The sequence below is a fragment of the Serinus canaria genome, chromosome 5 (genome assembly GCF_022539315.1).
Source record: "Serinus canaria isolate serCan28SL12 chromosome 5, serCan2020, whole genome shotgun sequence".
In the NCBI taxonomy this organism is placed as follows: Eukaryota; Metazoa; Chordata; class Aves; order Passeriformes; family Fringillidae; genus Serinus; species Serinus canaria.
In genome coordinates, this window is record NC_066319.1 from 12,256,729 (window position 1) to 12,276,958 (window position 20,230).

Below are 20,230 nucleotides of genomic sequence, written 5' to 3' on the forward strand. Positions count from 1 at the left end.
CAGGGTTTGAGAAACTTGAGCTATAAAATGAGGGGAAAAAAAGATTGTGAACACACAAGCAGGGCTGCATTTTGGACTGGGCAGTAATGATCCGAGGAAAAGCTGGTGCACTCAAGCTTTCACTAAGTGACTTTGTATCTAACATAATGTGTTTTCAACATTATATTAATATAAATTATCCCAGTGTATAGTAATACACAGAATAATTTAACTCAGCTGATGCCCCCTTTCAGCTGTCTGGCTTGCTTCTGATAGTGGTTGCTGCTAGGAGCTGTCATACTGAAATTTATCAAGAAAAAGGTGCAGAGTTTGTATCATCATCAAGTGTCATACAATAATTTCTTATTTTTCAACCTGTAATGTTTATAAAATATATAATGTACAGTTTTTACAATGTTTTACTTCTTCATTAAAGATGAAGTACAGCTTATTAGAATGTCTTGTAATCTTAGAGTAAAATGTAGAAAATGAATCTGATACATTGTTGTAAGGATCCAAAAAGGTATTTGTTTTGCCACTGGATATCAATGAATAGGGCTGTTGGGAAATGGGACTCTGCTTAAAGGCAATTTTTTCATTATAGTAATTTGTGGGAGACTGAGACATGGCTTGTCCTTACAATGCAGATTGGAATTAAATACAGCATTACCGACTTCATGCAGTGCAAAGCAGTCTTTGCCTTTCCTGTAGCAGATGTGCATCCCACCTTTGACAGCTCCATTTGGTGAGACTCCATTTGGTGTTGCTAGCCAGAGGCATGGAAAACCTTTAGTGTTTTTTCCCTGAAATTGTAGATATTTATGTGCTGCCACTGTCAGAGGCCTCCCTGTTCCTTCCTGGTGACTGGGGCTGTCTACTGGGTCTGGCACTTTATTCTCTGTGCTTGACTTGTAAGAGATTTACAATTTACTGGGAGCAGGGAAAGTAATGGGAAACCACTCTGAAAAGTCAAATACTCATGATTTCTCCTGCACAACGGGCTTGCAATTTTTGATTTCCTGCGATATCTTTGCCCATAGGGCTGAAATAGGATGATGTTCAGTTCCTGCTTCTCTGAACTTTTGACACTCTTGCTGGCTGTTTTCTGTATGTTATTCCCCATCCAGTCCAGATGTTTCTGCACACGAGCCACCCAGCCATTTAGCTGGTTTTTTTTGGAAGGCAAAGCCATGATTTTGTCCTGTGGTGGAGGACAGCATCAGAATGTGGAGAGTACCCATTTTTTGTGGAAGGGCTCCAGTGGCTTTGGCCTTCTTGCAGGATTGGGTGTGGTTACTGCCCAGCTGCTGCTCGAGGCTGTGTGATTTCTGTAGTGCTTCTTTGGCCAGTTTGGGGTGCCTTGTTATGTGTGCCTGAGACTGTAATGTGAGCTCGTGGAAATCCCACAGGAATGGTCCTTGGGATCACTGGCCCTCTTCTCAGCCTGTGCTTGACTGATGCTGCCTGCAGCCTGCACTCCCAAGGGACCTCGATGTTTTCAGCCCAAATTTGGCTCTTTGCCTCCCTTGAAGCATATGTTGACTTGTAGTATTTCTAAAAAAAGGTTATGTGAGAAACTAGTTGATCAATCTTCTAGGCCAGCTTCCTAATCTAGCTCTGCATGAGCAGGTCTCCCTAGGATGGCAGAGCCTGGCTGAGAGCTGCAGCCAGAAACAAGACAAAAATTTAATGGAATATTTCTCAGAAAAGCTGACTTTGGGCTATCTGGGCAAGACACTGATTAAACTTCTTGTTTTGGGCCACAATGCATGTCTGGGTGGGAAGAGTGTGTGCAAGCCTGCCCTTCCTCACAGAGCTCTTGGCTGTCTGGGACATGGAAAGCTGGGCTTCCTCTGCCTTCCCCTATGGCTTGTACAACACATTTGACATTATTGCACTGCTGGAGTAAATCCACGAGGGAGGCAGAAGAGGAGAAAGGAAGTTCATGTTTAAGAACAAACCTGAGTGGTGGTTGTGAGGGGCTCTGGGGTGAGCCTTGCTGCAGGCACTGCCCTGTCACTGCTGGGGGAACACAGAGCAAAGGCTGAGCAGAGACTGAGAGCACAGCAAAGGGAGAGTGTGAGAAAAGCAAAGTGAGAAAAGATAAGCTGGAAAGGGCTCAAATCCAAACCTTACATTCAAAGAGGGAAGTTTATTCAGTTTCTCCCCCTTTCAAGCTTTTGTGGGGACTACAAGGTGTGTGTAGGAAGAAATGTGCCCTAATCTTAAGATTTGGGGATGCTATTTAATCTGCATTGGATTGTGGTGGTTGAACCTGGCAGGCAGATAAACACCACCCAGCCACTCATGTCCTCTCCCCCACCACCAGTGGGATGGGGGAGACAACTGGGAAAAAAGAGTTAAATTTGTGGTTTGAGATAAAGGTGGTTCAGTAGGAGAGAAATGGAAGGGGAAATAACAGCAATAATAATGATGATAAAAGAATTAAAAGAATTAAAACAAGTGATGCAGGATGCAACCACATCCAGTAGCCAGGAAAAGAAAAGGATGTTGGTGGTACCATTAGGAGTGTTCAGGAACACTGGTATCAAGGCCAGTGCTCACTGAACAGTTGGAGCACTTACAGTGAGAATAATTAATACCAGTTTCCTGAGAAGGTGGTGGAATTTGCCAAGCATCCAAAAAACAACCAGACCATTTTCAGGTCCTGATTATTTCCTGATGAAATTGACTTGACCCCAAGGGCTTACAGCAGCCATGACAGTCTGCCTTTGCAAAGCCCCTTAGAATAGAGCCATTCAAATGCAGACATAATTACACCTCTCCTCACAATATTATATTTCAAATATCCTCCCAGTAATCAGAATCTCTGCAGTGTGTGAGCAGTGAAGAGCCCCTTTATCCTTCCAGCAGAAAGCATATGAACTGTTATGAGCACAAGAAGGTTAATAATGGGGAAGGCTAATAGAAAAGGCTTTGAGGCATCATCATAGTCACAAAAAAGGCATGAGGAAATCTGAGAGTGAGTGACAATGCTGCCCCTTTATCAGAAAATGCCCCGATGGAGTGTGAGTGAGAACAAGAATCCTCTGCCTCCCCCGCAGAAAATCACAGCCACAGAGGCGTTGTTGTATATTTCAGTTTGTTCCCATGGTTTTAATCTTCTGACTTACTCTAATTATTCCTGCTCAAGGCTGATTTATGTTTGGCAACTTTATGTTAGGAGGAGTTCCCTTTAACAGAACAACACGTGCTTGCAGGCAGGATGGGGGGAATGTGATGTGTTCGGATGCAGTGGGAGGCAGTTATTGGGCCAAGAAAATCTCTCTGACACTGCCTGTGCAGGCAGAGTTTTCCTTATTTGCAGCAGGCTTTTGTCTCCCCTTGATGAAGAGCAGCAATGCTGACATCATTAGGGATTCCTTCCAATTTGTTTCCCAGGGATTTTTAGGTGCTCAGACATAGTTTTTAACAGCTGTATGGTTTTTGCATGAGCAGTATGTAACACGACAGTAAATCCATAAGAACAAGGTTTTGTCAGCTGTGCTCAGTACCCTCACACTGGGATGGTGACTTTGCAGGAGGAGGGGGACACACCTGACAGCTGTGTCACCAGGAAAGTGCAAAACTCCAACCTGTCATAGGTACTAAGTGTCTACTACAAGTTGTATCAAAATCTTTTCCTACTAGGGAAAAAATGAGGAATTAGCTGCTCTTGGGGATTTTTTTGTTTTTTGTTTTTTGTTTTTTTTCAGGAGCTGCCTGTCATCTGGAAATGAGCTCAGAAGGAAGCAGGGGAGCCATAACGGGTGTAACATGGCAAGGAGCTGAGAAAGTTTAACAAACAGCTTGGGAACCTGTGGGCAAACAACCTCTGTGAGTTCTACTGCCTGTACAGTGACGTGGACTTTGCAGTTCCTCCTCAGTGGGAACAGGTGCTAGCTGGGGAAGTGACAATTCCAGATCTGTAGTAATGACTTTATCATGGGACAGAAAATGGGACCAGGGAGCAAACAAGGGGCTGAGCCAGAAGGGGAGCCTGGAGCTCTGGCCAGGCTCCCCCAGAGGCATTGCTCTGAGCTGCAGAAGGTGACTGATGTTCTGCTCTCACCTGCACACAGAGATGCACCAGCAGCTTGTACATTGTGTTTAAAGTGGAGGAGTCAGTGAGCTCTACACTCATGAGTGTTACTCCAAGAAAATTTACTGAAACAGTCTCCAAAGTCTGTGGACTGTAACCATACACAGTGAATAAAATGTGCTGGTGTGACTGAAAACCTGTAATTTGTTAGATTAGCAGTTTGCAGAGATGGAATTTAGCCCTAAGTGAGGGTTGCTAACTGAAAAAAAAAGAGAAATAGATATTGATTTATCTAATTATATGCAGGCTTTATTTAAAGTGGAAATGAGTCTACTTTAAAAAAAAGTTGTATTGAGTAAATGTACTGAGTAACGTGCTCGGTGTATTTATTGTTGGAAGCATGGGATTCCCACATGTGGTATTGTTTATTTGGTTTTTAAATGTACAAAAAGAAATGCATGTTTAATGTACAAAAAGAAATGCATTTTTGACACCAAATTATCTTATCTTTGAAAAAGTACAGGTGACCCCAGGTTATGCCTGTGGTCCTATCAAAGTAGCATTTGACTTAATGGAGGAGATTTTGCCTGCCCCATGGTCACTGGTGTTTCTGAGGAGAGTGACCAGGACTTGGATGGTTTCTCTGTGGAAAGCATGCTGGACCTGCATGACAAACAGAGTGAGATGGAGCCACATCTTTGTGGGAGCCATGCAGGGGTGTTTTCCTTGTCCCACTTGGTGTCTATGAATCCTGGGGGATGAAGTGTGGCAAATGACAAATTCCTGCTGGATTTTTTCCTTCCCTATTTTCATTAACCTCTGAATAGAGATTATTTTAATTAAAATAATCTTGACAGCACCCATGAAAAAGCTGTGGGGGTTGTCACAGCAATTAGGTGTGTTGTCAAAGATGATAAGCAGCCTGGTATCACAGGAAGGAAATTAACACTCTGACCAATAATGGAACAGTAATCTTAATCCAGTGCTTTTTGCCTCTTAGGAACTCTCCAAAATGGATGGATTTTGGAGACCAGGCAATTTTAGAACAAGACAGTCAAGCAATCAGTGCCATAAAACATCTCCATTTTAAAAGTCAATGTCACACTGGTGTAATAGTGGCTGATGGCCAGCCAGCAAGAAATGTGATGTTAATTAGACATTAACAGTGCAAAGCCTTGATGATTTCCCTGTATTTTGGATATCAGAAGGATTGGGAATTGTACTCAATATCAGGTGGTGGAGCTTGACAGTGGCCTGCATCAGTGCCAGGTGTTTGTTTGGGCTCTCCACTGCAGAGAGAAGGCATGGGAATGCTGGCAGCCTTTCTCTGCTGTGAGAAACAAGAGGTTTGAGAGCCTTCCTTTCTAGGTTGTGACACCACAAGTCTTTTATTACTTAGGAGCTGCTCTGAGCACAGAATTCACTGGTCTTTTGGTAAATTGCAAGCTCCAGTGTTTTGCTCATCCTGAAAGCACCATTCATCCTCTAGGGGACCAGCATCACTCTGGGGCAAGCAGAACTAAAATCAAACCCCCTGTGCTGGCCCAGGGAGAGAGGCACTGTCCTCTGCCCAGGAGGTGCAGGTGGAGCTGCTGTGGCTGCAAGGGCTGCATTGCTCTGCCCAGCACAATCACAGGGGGCTGGAGAGAAAGGCTGCCCAGGGAGGAGCAAGCTGTAAAAACAGCCACTGTTTTACTGTGGGAGAGGATGGCAGGGGATTGAGCTAAAGGCTGGAGTCAGATGGAATCTTGGAAGAAGAGGACTGGGAATAGTCCATCTGTAGGTGCCAGAGCTGATAGGGGGAGGCTTGCAGGACATGGAATGGATGAAGCTGTGCTTATCCATAAAGTCTGAGCTAAAAATGAGGCTGGAGAAAGTTTGTGGTTTCCTGGGTACCCCGTGGCACTTCCTGAGGTAGATGCTTCTCTACACGTCACCAGAGGATTTCCAGGTATCCTGTAGGAAAGGGGTAAATGGAGAAATTCAACTCCTATGTCAACAAGAAAAGGGCAGACAAGTTTAATAGAGGCAATCCTGCCTTGTCCTTATCCTGCCTTCCCAGATGTAATCCAAGCAGAACTGCTCCTTGGCATTTAGGGCTCGTTTTGCCCTTCTTCTGCACATTTTCTTGTCCCACTCTCAGCAAACATGAGAATTGAAGCATGGAAGGAGAGCATGTCATGGTCCTGGTTGTAGAATCCAGCACTGTCATGTGCCTGAGATGTTTCAAAGGGAAGCACCTTCCTTGTCCTGCTGAAGCTTTAGTAGCCCACTGTCATTTCCAGAAATGTGTGGGTAGCAATCTACAACGTGCACCCATCCACACAGGGGTTTTAAACTCCCTTTTCATCCCTAAAACTGAAACAAATCTCAGTTTTAGGGATGAGATCTACAGTTAGTTGAAAGCTGCATCTCAGAAGAGCTGTGATTTGAGGAGGAAGATGATAAGATACTAAAGAAAGAGCTTACTTCTTGTTTGCTTTGCAGTGTGAAGAGGCTGATCCTGCTACTCCAGAGACTAATTCAAATTGTGGTGTGAGAACATTCCTACCCCAAGGACATTTCCACTGTAAGGGAACGTAGAAAAATCCAAGCAAAAAAGCAACATGTAAGTTAAGAACCAGGGGACAGGGGGACAACAAGTGCTTCTTTTCTTCCCTGTAGAAATATGTATTGTTTGTTCCTTGCAGCCCTCCAGCTTGCAGTTCTCTCACGTCTTCTAGTGCATGTGGATGAAGGCTTTGAGCTGAGGGATGATGGCAGCCAGGACCAGCTCACTTCTTGGACTAAAGCAGGAGGGAGATTTCTACAGCTTTGGGAGCTGTGTGCAAGGTAGCCCAGCAGGCTGCAGAGGCTGGGGATGCCCTAAGAGTGAGGCTGGGCAGGACCTGGATGCAGGGACTCAGGGCTGCAAAGAGGAGTAAAAATCAGTGCACAGTGGGAAAGGGCAGCCATGGAGCATATCAGGGGAGGGTGGGTGAGAGCAGAATAGCAGCCACTCTGAAAGGCACAGGGGATGAGGAAGTTGGAGCAGAGAGGAGAAGGCAGCAGGGACAAAAGTTCATCCTCCTCAATGCTGACAGAGTTTTGGGGAATTGAACAAAAAGCTTCCCTTCTGAGGGAAGTGTCAGATCTGAAGAGCTCCACAGATCAGTAATGATGTACACTGGGTTTCAGAGTCAGCTTCCAGACTGAATGCACAGGGGAAATGGCTGTACTTTCTTACTGATAGAAAAGGAGCAAAAATTCAATGCAATAGAAGCCAAACATAATTTCCAAAGCACTTTCCTACTTTACAAAGCTAGAAGTTTAGAAGGTTTATTTTGTAAGACAGCAGCAGGCTCCATATGAAGTACTCCTAAGGAAACACCTGTGTTGTGTAAAACCAGCAACATACCAGACATAAAATGGGTGGTAAACCAAACTTTTAGTGCTCTGCATAATATCATTCATTTATTTAAACTAAAAATATTTAATTAAAAAAAAAATCAGCCTACATTTGTTGGAACTGTGTTGGTGTCCAACTACTGACAACAATTCTCTTTTAAAAGGAAAGGTTTTTACAACTTTCTTCCAGTAAACCACATCTGGATTTTTAACTTCATTGAAAGTTTTTAATGTGTTTTTATATCAGACTGTATTCTAATGGAATTGTTATTTATCTCCAGATTTATCCAGTTTCTGGATCATCTTTTTGGACTATTTTTCATTTATCAGGGTCTTTAATTACATTTCTCTACTAGCTGACCACTACAAAAATTGAAATCCTCACCACAAATCTGTAAAAATGTTTCCACTTGCACAGGGAGACAAAAATAGAATAATTCCATGTCTTTTTGGACGGGTGCCTGGCTGAAACTATGCAGGGTTTGAGTGACAAGAGGATGTAGTCTTTGCTGAGAGCGCTTTCTTTAAGGTCCTTTTTAGTCTTCAGGAACATTTAAGTAGATGAATGAAGAGAGGATTTATGCTAGTTTGTTTCCCTTCATTTTTGTTGACTCTGCCTGCTTTTTTGTAACTTTTGTCTCCTGCAACAAAATCTTTTCAGCTCTTCGGGCTTGGTGAATATATAATCACAAGCTGGTAAGTAGGAACTTCAGAGAGTTTTGGGTTGAAATGGCACTCTATTCTTTTGTGTACAGCTGTGGTAGAGAAAGAAAACCCCTTTGTGCAGATAAGGAAAAAGCAGAATTATTGAAATGCTCAGTACTTGCCAGGGTTATAACTGTAAAGTGTAGTCTTTCAGTGGGGAATAAATACAGTTAACACACAGCTCAGCCTGTGAATGCACTGGAGAGACTTTGCTTGGGCAAGTTGGGAATTATTTTGCATCTGAGTGAGCTCTCCACGTTATCCGTTTCCTGGGGAATGTGGATGGGAGCTCACAAAGCACAGCAGGTAATTGGCTGCTTCAGATGGAAAAGCAGAAAGAGGATATTTGTTGGTATATACAGGAAGAAAATGAGGACAAATGGGAATGGCTGTTGGGTGATAATATCTGTCCATAGTCTTCTGAGGTGTCTGTGAGATTTAAATCCCTACTGGCACTTTGCAAGGGCGGTGAGTGTGTTAAATGTCAAGTTTAAAAAGTTGAGCAACTTTTTCTCTCAGTGTCTGTTTTGAACTGGAACTTTCAAACACTTTGACTGTAAGAAAGGAGGGGAAAGTGTGTGTGATAACAGCTTTTTTGAATGATTTCTGTCACTGTTCAGGGCTCGTGTGTCTGTATCTCAGCATTCCTTTTTGTGTTGCTGCCTTATTTTGAACCATACCTTCATTTCGTGTGAACAGTCTTATCTGATGTCTGTGGAAAGCAAACATAGCTCAGCCTTTAGGAACTTTTTTCTGTATTTCTAAACCTGGCACACTCTGAGGCAAATATTTCCTCTTGGAAGGGGAAAGCTATTACTGGGCTAGGTGCTTTTTCTCAGTTGCACATGTGGCAGTTTCTACAGACAGACTGAAAAGAGCCTGTAATGGTATATCTGTGTTTTTGTTTAAAGTGGTTTATGTCCAGGTAGGGTGGGGAAGTGTGTTGGCAGTGAAAAGACAGATGTAGCCAGGTTCCTCCTGAAACAGGGCCATTTTCATGGAAACCTTTCTGTTCCCTGCTTTTACTCTCCTTCCTCTCTTTAAATGAAGCAGCCTTAGAGTCAAGGCTGATAGATACTAGAATAACATCAATTCTAATTTAATTTCATAATATTGTGTAAAACCCCCACGTGTCAGGGGTTTGATATTCCGGAAATCTATGCCTATGGGTGAAATATGTATGATGGATCTCACTGGGGCTGATTGACACAAGAATGTAATATTTACTTCAAAAATGTTTGCAGTTTCATGTTGCAGGATTCCAGTCTTTGGACAGTTGGATTTTAATTTGTTTCCTGAAAATCTCACCAAGAACAATGTAGACTGTGCTAGATGTTGAGCTGCATGTCTAGAAAGAGACAAAAATGAAATATTTTATGGGTTTGATAGGGCTACATGGCTGTATGTAGGGAGAATACTTGGAAGACTGAAAATAGATGATGCATTTTTAACATTTTACTATCTGTACCAAGCAAAGGTTTGTTTTTCCTCCCCTTTGGTAGAGAGGAAGCACAAGTGTTTCTTTGCTTCTTTTATACACCCCTGTACTCTTTGAGGTGGCTTTAAATTTTCATCAGTGTCATATGAGGTAAAATGTGTATTAAAGCATTAAGGAAAATGGGGTTAAGACCTGCACTGTCTAATAAAAGAAATTAGTATTTTTTGGCAGTCATCCACTGGGCTGTGTGATTTTTTTCCAAAGGGCACTGACATTTCTCCTGGTTTCTTTAGGACTGCCATTCTGTGCGTGGACATGTGTTTCACCCATTGACCTTTTTTATTTATTTTCTTGAATGCCAAATATTTAATGTGTCATTTCTGGCAGAAAGTTCTGGTGATCAAAGGGGAAACAAAGCAGGCTTGAAGCAGGTTGCTGGAAAGGCACCCATGGGATGGCACAGCCATGGGAAGCTCTTTTTTTTTCCTGCAGGAGTTGGGCACCAGTCCTCATACCAACTTAATGAACACAGGAGGAAGCACATATTTCCCTGGGCCTGGAAAACAAATGTGGTCACAGAGTGCTAGATTTTCTACCAGAATAATCAGCTAGAGTGGCATGAGTGACTTCCTGCCAAACTTCTTTTGCCTCCTGTGTGCCTGGCCCAATTAACTCCATTCTTCCTTCTTCAGTCATCTCCCCAGGCAGCTGCCTGCTCCTCATGGGCCATAGGACACATGGCACGGGCCCATGTGGAAATGTTTTGGGGTCTAGGGGCTGTCTTTGCCCTTTTTAGGGGTCTCTGAGTGTCAGAGGCAGCAGTGCTGCCCAGAAAGAAATTCAGAGGCTGTACCTGGGCCCTCCTCCTGCTTGCTGGAAGAGTCTCTTTGGGTAACATGGGCCGTGGGATGAAAGCTGGATTCCTTTGGGAGAGCTGCACAGAGAAGCCAGTGGAGAAACTTCAGCTGAGCACCAAGGCAAGGACTTCAGCTGGGATGTTGTTCTTGTCTCTCAAACAAGATTTCTTCTGTGCTTCTGCCTGCCTGCCTCCCTCCCACGTGGGGATTATCCATGACTTTTCTAATTGGGCTTGTGAAGGGATTGTGCTTGGTGCCAAGTCCAGCAGCTCAGTTCTCTCCCTGCTACAGCCCCTGTGCTTCCTGGACTCCAACCCTCCATCTGCAGAGCTCCATGGGGTGGGAGGTGCCAGGGGGCAGATGGTCTGGTGAAAGGCATTCATTCCACAGACTCCAGATTCCAAAGAAAAAGCCCTAGGAAGGCCTGAACTTCTGCAGGTGAAGCTCTGCAGGGAGGGAAAGCACCTGGTGCTGTGCTCCCAGGAGAAGACAAGAAATCCACAGCTTTTGGGTAGGCTCATGCTTGAAAACATTTTAGCAGGTTTGTGACCTTTAAGAGAGATTAAAGCTAGCTATTAGTTCATTGGTACCTCCAATATTGTAATATTGTTTGAGTGTGTGCTCTACATTATCTGAATGAATATATATATATACACACATATATACATATATATACATACATGTATATATATATATATATATATATATATAGTGTGGAAGTGGTATTTCATAGAAATTTTTTAGACCCAAGGAATGTATTTGATAACTTATAACTATTCATTGGAGTCTTCCACAAAGATGTGCTCCATCTCAGGGTATTATCCAGAGCCTCAGAATTGAAACTATTGGTTGAAACTGGAGTAGGTCACTGGGACTCTGCAAAAAATTTAGGGCTGAGCCAAACTTTTCAGATCCTGCCTTCCTTTGCGTATTTCTGAGTATCCTTGAGGTCCAATTGCTCTCAAGAGGACTGAGAACTGGAAAGCTGGATTTCTCACTTCTGTTTTTCTGGGAAAGTTGAGGCATATTGGGATAACACACCTGCTCAGTGCCACACTAAGTCATCTAGGAAATTCAGAGCATTTCATGAATATAAGCCTGCCCAACTTTCCTGTCATACAGGAAAAACCTGTGGAATCCACTTTCCTTCTGAAACCTGCTTATTTGGGCACTTTCATCCTCAGTTGGCTCAAGGGACAAAAATCTTGTTTGGGTGAACTTCACATGAAAAGTTCTGATATCAGACCTCCAACTTGTCAAAATTGAAATAATTCAGAGTTACTGAGATTTTTTTTTTTTTTAGAGATAAGAGGTACCTGGGAAAAGCTGCTTCTAGAGAAATGATGCTGTTGTGATACCCTCACATCCCCAGTGTAGTCAGTAGAGCCACATTAATTTGTCTCTGGCCAGGAAAAGCCCTCATAATTTTAAGTAAGTCACATCTACATGAAATAACAATAATAAAATCTGTGAACTTGTATCATACAAGCATGCCTGGAGAGGGATGAGATTAAACCCAGAGGTGCTGGTACCTGTCAGATTCATTCAGTGACCTCTCCCTGCAACCCCAAACTCATTGACTTCTAGAATTGTTAGGGAAACCCACAATGGTGGTGGGTCACTGAGAATACTGATGCTTTTTGTGTTCTTGGTTGGGAAGGAGTTAAAACCACTTCTAGAAGTGAGCTGAAATATTCAGAGTAAGAGTTTTCCAGAGGAGGCTGTGCTGACTGAGGGTGGACTTTGTGCCTTCTGCTGTTCTCCTGCTCCCTTAAATTGTGGAAAGGGTAACAAACCCACTCACTGGGGGGGCTCCCAAGAGAATGGCTCACAACAAAGTCATTTGGTACTGGCCTGGCTCAAGCATTCTCAAAAAAAGCCAAGCCTGGCTTTGAGCTGGAGCACAGCCCCAGGTGGCTGAGAGCTGTCCTGTTTGCCCACTCCAGGCAGTCCAGGTCAGCTCCCTGGGGAGCAGCACCCACGAGCTTGGTTTGGCTGAGTGAGTGAGCTGGGACACAGATGTGCTGCCCTACTCAGTGCAGTGGAGCAGGGTTAGGGAAAAGGTTTCACTGCTGGAACTTCAGCAGAGCAAACACGGAAAGGAAGAACCCATCAGACCCTCGGGGCAGCACGGGCTCTGTCTCCCACGAGGGGTTTGCACACAAGGAGACAGTGCACCTCGTCTGAGGCAGGAATTCTGCCTCTGGCCAGGGTTTTAACCCCATTTCTTTCCATAGCTATGCACAAGGTACACTCTCTCTCACCAGCCTTGTGAGGATGAAATCTTCCTTCTCCAGGTTTCGCTGTGGAGCAGCAGCTGCCAAGGTCCCAGTGCTGCAGAGAGGTCATTTCCAGGGCTAGACCCAGAGAGGCAAAAGCAGGAGTGCTGAAGAAAACTTGGCAAAAGCTGATCATGCCTTGGCTAAAGTCTTTATCCCTCTGGCCTGCTGAAGGTCTGCTGAGGGAGCCAGAGAACTCGTGCAGCTCTGCAGCCAGCTGTGTGTGCCTGCTGCAGGAGTTAAAACTCACTCAGGCGGCGTGGCTGTGTTTGTTGTCTTAGTCACTTTAAAATAGGCCATGCCGTGTTAATTATCCTTTCACATCTGTCAGAAGTGATGTATGATTGATGAATGAGGATATTTCAGGTGTTGCCTTTGGTGCTGTGTCAGTCAGACACAGGGTGCAAGCTGTGCTCACTGAGCCCTTAGTGCAGGTGGAGACTGCACTGGGGTCCTGACTGCAGCACACCGAGCTGGTGACAAGGCATAAAACCTACATCCCAAAAGTGTCTTGGAAGCATTTCTGGAGAACAAAACCTATTGCAAGTAGTGTATTTCCAGCCAGCCACTTTAGGAGAAGCTTTTCTGTTAGCTAATTTCTGTCCTGAGGAGGAAGCGGCTTCCTTCCTCTCTTCCTTTAATTCCTTTGCTGTTCTGACCTTCACCTGTGTGACTGGCTCCCTGAAATCCTCTCGGGAGGATCAGTGTCAGCTCTAATAAGCCAGCTGTCACTTTACACCAAACAGAAAGCTCCATTCTCCAAACGGCCCAGGAGAACCAGAGGCTTTTTCTAGCACCCTCATTTATTTTTTTATCCCAGGGGAAAGTGTTTTACTTTGACGTGGCTGAAAGTGCACAAAGCAAATTTGAAGCTGCAGATTTGAGTGTCTTGAGCGAAGCCTGCCATGTGAGGCTTTTCTTTATTTGTCAGCCGGGCTGAAACGCGATCAGAGCCACAGCGCGGGCTCCGGGCACAAAGAGTTTTCTTGTGTTTCCAGCCCGAGGATAAGGGATACACCGTGTGAGGAACACGCTGGGAATGTCTTTCCTTTAGAAAGCTGCACAGGAAGACGCAGGAAAAGTAAGATTGTTACCCTGAGCTCTTGGCGGCCGATGCAGCGCTGCTTCTTGTTGGGAGTTTTGCCATTGACTTGACTGGGAGCAGGACAGTTTTTCTCTGTCCCAGCTGTTTATTCATTGCTCCCCTTCTACTGCTTTTTGGTGCTGACAGGCACCACCTGTGCCCCTCCTCCAGCTTGCACAGGTGGGTTGTATTTACCCCAGTAATCATGGAAAGTATTTGAGAGTGGAGGTGAAGGCAGCGCTGTTTGTGCGCCTTTCCCACAGTGGCTGGTGTCTGAATTCAGCAACTTATGGAGCAGAGGTTTTACAGAGTGTTTGACAAAAGTGACATCAGTGCATGTCACTGAGTGACCACCCTGGAGAGCACCTCGAGACAGGAAAAGAAAGTGGCAGCTGCGGCGTGCGAGAGGAAGGCCATGGTTTTTTCCGTGGATCTGGAGGTTGTGTAAGTATGGCTGCTTCTGGGGTTTGCCTCTGTGGTGGGGATTCTGAGCTGAGAAGAGGGCTGAGTGTGGAGTCAGATGATGATGATGAGATGCTATCCCCTGGCTCTGTGAAGCCAGTCCCCCTTCTCAGGAAAGGTGAGGCCACTCAGCTCTCCATGCTCCTCAGGGCAGCTCCGAGCCTTTTGCTCAGTATTGTTTGGAGCTGCCTCCACAGCACTGCAGCAATATCCCACTGACTCTCCCCTCCCTGTGGGCAGCCTCCCAGGGGCTCTTCAAACCTCTCTTTGCCAAGAGAGGCTGAGGGACAGCAAGCTGCTGAGTGCATCTTACAGGAGCTTTACGCTGGAGATGATCCTTCCTCCTTCCTGGCCGCAGAAGTGGGGAGGGCAGCTTGCCTCTTGTCCCTCTGGGCATTTAATTTGTCCTTGTCTCATGATCTGCATAGGCTGGAGGCTTTGGGCCAAAATCTTTCTTGGTTAGTGCCCCAATTTATACTGTAAACTGAGTGTTGGCAGTAACTAAAATAGATATCTGAGAGTGATTTCAGGATATTTAAATCTAGTGAAGTATCCAATGTACCATCCCTCAGCCTGAGTGAGCTTTGCAACTGTGCATGTATGACAAATGTACATCTGGCTTCTCTGTGTCTTCCCAGGTGTGGGCAAAGGCCTTAGAAAGCTCAAGTCTAGAGCCCTGTGCTTGGCTCTGCTCTGCATTAAGCAAGCTGCAAAGAGAGGGTTCTGGCTTTGTTTGATCAGATTTTGTGTTGGACTTTTTCTTGGATGTGTTGGCTGGATGTGTTCCTCAGGCTATGACTTGCAGAGAGTGGTGAATCTGATATTTAATAGCAGTTTGTTTGTTTGTTTTTGTTCCCCTTGGTCTATTTCAAACAACCAAACTACCTAATTTTTAGACCTCCCCAAAACTTCTGGCCAAAGCAATACTGCACTTTAAACAAAGCACCCAGTGGCCATTAAAGCACACAGCTTTGAATAATTGACTTTTTCAACAGCAGCTGAAGTTTGTGGCTTTTCAAATGAATGGAACCACAGAACCATTGTCCCTTCAAGCCACTGCCCAGGTGGGAAGTGGTGCTGGGTAATGAGCCAAAAATGTATGTGTGTATATATATATATATATAAAAAAGGGTAGCTTCCTTTTCAAGAGATTGAGGATTGAATTTATTTTAAATAAAAGTGTGTATGTAAGTGTCTGACTATACAAACTTATGTGTGGAACCAACAACTGATAATCATCCTGAAAAATGTGTAAGCAACAGATGTCTTTCAGCATGTGCTGCTTGGATGTCAACCTAGGAAAACAAAACAGATTCTTTTATGGTTAGATCTCATGTAAGGGAAGTCCAGTAATTCCTAGACTTGGTGTAGTTCCTTGCTGTTATAGTTGGAAAATAGGCAATGCTCAACTCCAAGCATAGTTTAGGCCTTTTATCTTTGATAAAACTTGGTCTGTGTCACTCCCTGTGGATGTGGGAACAGCTGATAATTAGGAAAGTGAAATGTTTCCTTGTGTAGCCACAGGGCTCTGAAGACACTTAATTCAGTATGCTCTGAGAGTACTGAAAGTGGGCCACTGAACACTTGTTGATGTTTAATCAGGTTGTGATTTATGGACTCAGGCTTCCTTCTGAACTTGATATTCCTTAGAGCCTGCCTAAGTGGCAGTTTCTCTCCTAGAACAAGAAGCCCATTTTGATATGATATGGCACATTTTTCATCCAGTGAGCCTATCTATTGCAGAACTTTGCCCTATCTCAGATGTAGGGATTTTACTATTTGTAGTCTGCATACATGAAATAATAAAAATATAGATGCTGTTCTTAGCATCTTGTGATCCAGATGTGGGTTTAAGGCTGTGTAATCTTGGATGTTAAAAAAACGCCTTGGAGGAGCAGATTTAAAACATCAGCATCCTCAAACTGTCTCATTTAAAATATTCTCAATATTTTTGGCTGGAACACCACCTTACTCCCATCATTTACATTATCCTTTCTACAAGCCAGTTGTGAGAAAGCTTTCCTGGCCAGGAAAACTGCCTTTCCCTGTTCCATGTGTTAAGCATTAACTGGCTTAGTAACATTAGGACTGCATTTCCTTTTCCTAACTGTATTCCTCAAAAAAAATGCTGTAGGTAGGAATCCCTGAATGGGATGGTCCTGAGTGCCCTGCTGCAGAGGCACCACCTGTGCAAAGGAACAGAGCTCCTGGGAAATGAGTTAACAGAAGAAAAGGAACAAAACCAAGCCTCAGCTGGCTGGACAGTCAGCATTGGGTGATTTGGTGAGGAAATCTAAATCACTGCTTTTTTAATCTAGTGTCAGTTTGAAATTAGTAATGTGTTTGAAGCTGGGATAAATCTTAAATATGCTTCCTGGGGAAGTGTTCTCTAAGTTTTCATTGCTATTTTTTTCCCCTGTACAAATGGAGAGGCAATCAACTGCCTGTGAAAGGCAGGATTTGGAGAGAAAATTGTGGCTATGTACTGTATGAGCAAACCTAGCTCTGAATTTACAAGCTGCAACTGAGCTTGTAATGAATGACTCTTATCATAACTAGGCATGAATATTTGCATTGATTTCCACTTAGCAGTTGGTTTTCTGTGCTTTTGAAGGTGGAGTGACTTGTTAATTAATTATTTTTCCCCTGCTTAACTAGGAATAAGTGCTCATGTTAGCTGGGTTTATTTTTAGGGAGGAAAGGAGTATAAAAAGAGAAGCATGGCTCATAATTATTGTGTGAGTGGAAAACGTGTTCCCAAGTGTGTTAGGATTAATACAGTCAGCACCTGTGAGAACCTGATGCAGTCAAACAGCAGATGCTGGAAATTCCTTAGTAAATCATTTGGAGCTAGTATTCTTCTTCTGACTGTATAAGTCAGTCCTCTCCACCCCTTCCTTCTTTTAAGTCCCCCAAATCTACTTTCCTTTTTTGTTTCTGAAATGATCCCCAAGCCCTCACTCTGTGTATTGATCCAAAAAAAGAGTACAACTTCCCACTGAGACCTTTGGAACAGCTGTGTACAGCAGAGCTTATCTCCTGCTGAATCTGGTTATCTCCAGCCAAAGCTGTGATTTGTACAGTTATTTTCACATCAGCCTGCAGGACCCAGCTCGTGCTGCAGAAAGGGCAGTGCTGAAAGAGGCCTGGGTGCTTCTCACAGGTCCAGCATGGTTAACAGTAAATGGTAGTGCTGGGAAGTGTCTGGTTGGTTTGGGGGGTGGCAATGTGACAAAAAAAAGCATTGTCTTGGTCTGAGTGTGATGGAGAGAGTTTTGAGCAGATGGGAAAGCAGAGAGAAGAAATATTGTAAATTACCAGGACAACTACAAAGACATTTGCTCAACTGTTAGTGTTGCTAACAAAGCACAAAAGTGTCAAAACAGATTGGTCACAGGCCTGAATGGTGCCATTGCTGCATTTTTTTAAAACAAAAACTGGGCAGATGCAAAAAATAGGGAGGAGAGAGGTGTTGCAGCTCTTTCAGTTTGATAATTTAAAGTTCCAATGCTTCTAGCATCCTCCATACTCCCATCATGGTGATGAGTGGAAGTCAATTTTAATGCTGGTTTTAACATGGTAATAATCAAGGTGAGGTTTGAAGGAGATTGACAGAAATGTTCTGATTGTAGCACAGGTTCTTGTCCAAGCTCAAGCCAAAGGTGGGAGGCTGCTCTCTGGGTGCTAAGGGTTGTGTGCTGTTACTGCATTAATAGATGAGAGAGGAATTTAATTTCTTTATGAAGTTGCTTCATTCAGTTGTCTGTAGGGAGCAATTTGAAGACAAAAAAATGCAAAAGCAAAAACCTTGTTCTAGAGGTGAAAGGAACAGTGGGACTTTAGAATCCTATCAATTGCTTTCTAAAAATGATCCTTTTCATAAACTGCATCAGTGAACACTATTCTTTGGGATTTATACCTTCCTTTTGAATTCTAACTTTTGGTGAGAAGGCAGTGCCCACTGTGCAGGGCCCCAGAGCAGGGCCAGAGCTCGTGGACTAGTGCCCTGTTCCACAACCCACTAAAACCCCACATGCACAGGGAAATGACCTGGTGGCAAGGTGTGACCAGATCATGTCATTGGTCTCAAGAACATTTTCCTTTGTCATGGTTCCTTGGGTAAAAGTACCATCTAAATGAGGTGTGCATCTTCCTGGAGGGAGGTTATTTCACAAGCACCTGGTGGCAGATTTGGGGTTTTTTTCTGTGCAGAAGCTGGCAATCATGCCTCAAGGACAGACAGAAGAATAGTTTGAGATTTAAGCAGGTTCCCTAAACCTTGAGTTTCTCTTCATGGTCTCTGCCTTTATGATCCTAATCGACAGCTCTTACACTTAATAGCTGGAGATAATTTTGGGTTTTCTCTTGAATCTTGGATTTTTTTGGACCCAGATAGGAAGTCTCATTAAATGTTTCCATTTTCAGCAGAATTTTACCTGTCATTCTCAAAACCTGAGCACAACAAACTGCATCACAAAATAGTAGTAAATAAAACTCATTATAAACCAAACAAAAGCTTTGTATAATATTGTGAATCTCTGTACCATTTTGTCAAAGGCAGGCTACAGTTTAATGGGCATTCAAAATAGAAAAATCAAATAAATCAGATATATTTCAATGGAAAACAAGTGAGGCACTTCTTATCACATGAATAAATCATTCCTTTATAAAGTTGTTTTGCACCATTATGGCTTCAAGTACCATTTATGCAGTCACTAATGAGAGGTCTCTGTAGCAGCTAACACACCAGGTATGGAAAAGGCTCAAAATTCCTAATTCCTTTCAAAAGTGAATACAGTGTGTCAGAAAGGAGAGGAGAAGGGGAAAAGAGTAAGGAGATAGAAATTTTTATTAATAATAACAGTGAACTAGCCTGGGGACAAAAGTTCCTATGAAAGGATAATACATAAAGAGTTTTTCACACTGCCTCAAGGTTGTTTTTTTTTTTTTTTTTTTGTTAAAAATAAATTCAAGATTTATAAAGATTTTTTTCAATTTAAAATGCCTTTTTTTCTTTTCTCTCTCCCTTCTCACAGCCTAGGTACCTCCAAAATAAATGGAAGGAATGGATACAGGGGTAATTGGTTTGAAGAAAAGGGAGATGGGGAGGCAAAAATTGAATAATATTGCTAAAGAAGGGGCTGCTTCAGAGAGGCACCTGGCCCACCACAGTGGTGTTAAAGTATAATTTAAGTTTTCAGCCTGTAATACCACAATTGTTTTATTAGTTGTTGCATATGCTCAATGTAAGTAAATATAACTCTATAATATCTCTATATAATAAATAAAAGTAAATACAACTCTAGGTTTTGGAGCAATAATGAAGTGCAACTTTATTATTCCAAATCAATGTGTTCATCACTTGTTAGGGATTTGATTCCATAACCCAAGTGCCCATGGGTGGAGATGAGATCACATCTGAAATACCAGACAAACTCTGTCATGGCTCCAGGTCTGCCAAGCAGTGCCTGACTCTGCAGTGCCTGCCTCCCTTTGACCTGCCTGATGGCTGGTGTTTTTGACAAGAATATTTCAAGTTTGTGGATGCTCCTTTTTTTTTTTTATTTTTTATTTTTCTTCCTTTCCTTCCCAGAAAGCCCAAAGGCCCCAGGCCAGGGTCTTCATGGAGGGCAGACCTGTAGTTTGGCTGGCTCAACCTCTGATTTACTGAGGCTGAGATGCTTTCCAATTTCCAGTAAAAAACCCAAAAAAGTACATTTGTGTCAAAGACTTTTTATTTTTATTTTGATTGCCGTGGAGTTTAACTGCCTCAAACTGGGGCCAGCCTTTGTTCTGTCTTGCAGTTAAGTAACTCTGGCATTTATGACAGCCTGCAATTACTGTGCAAGCTATCATTTTTCCATTTCAAAAGTTAGCCTTTCTCCATGCTTGCAGCATTATCTCAGATGCCACAGTTATGTGCACCCTCAGGAGGAGGAAGTGGCTGTGGCACATCACAGACTGTGGTGTGGTGAGGGCAGGGAAGTGAATTTTGGG

The 20,230-nt window shown here is 43.4% G+C and overlaps 1 protein-coding gene across 1 annotated transcript in view; it reads left to right on the forward strand.

Moving 5' to 3' along the window:
• Nucleotides 1-14,221: 14,221 nt before the first annotated feature.
• The window catches only part of INSC (INSC spindle orientation adaptor protein), a 120,074-nt gene continuing 114,065 nt past the window's right edge, over nt 14,222-20,230 (forward strand). Inside the window, exon 1 of the mRNA XM_050974722.1 lies at nt 14,222-14,351. Within this exon, the coding sequence (XP_050830679.1) occupies nt 14,222-14,351 (130 nt within the window). The remainder of the gene's footprint in view (nt 14,352-20,230) is intronic.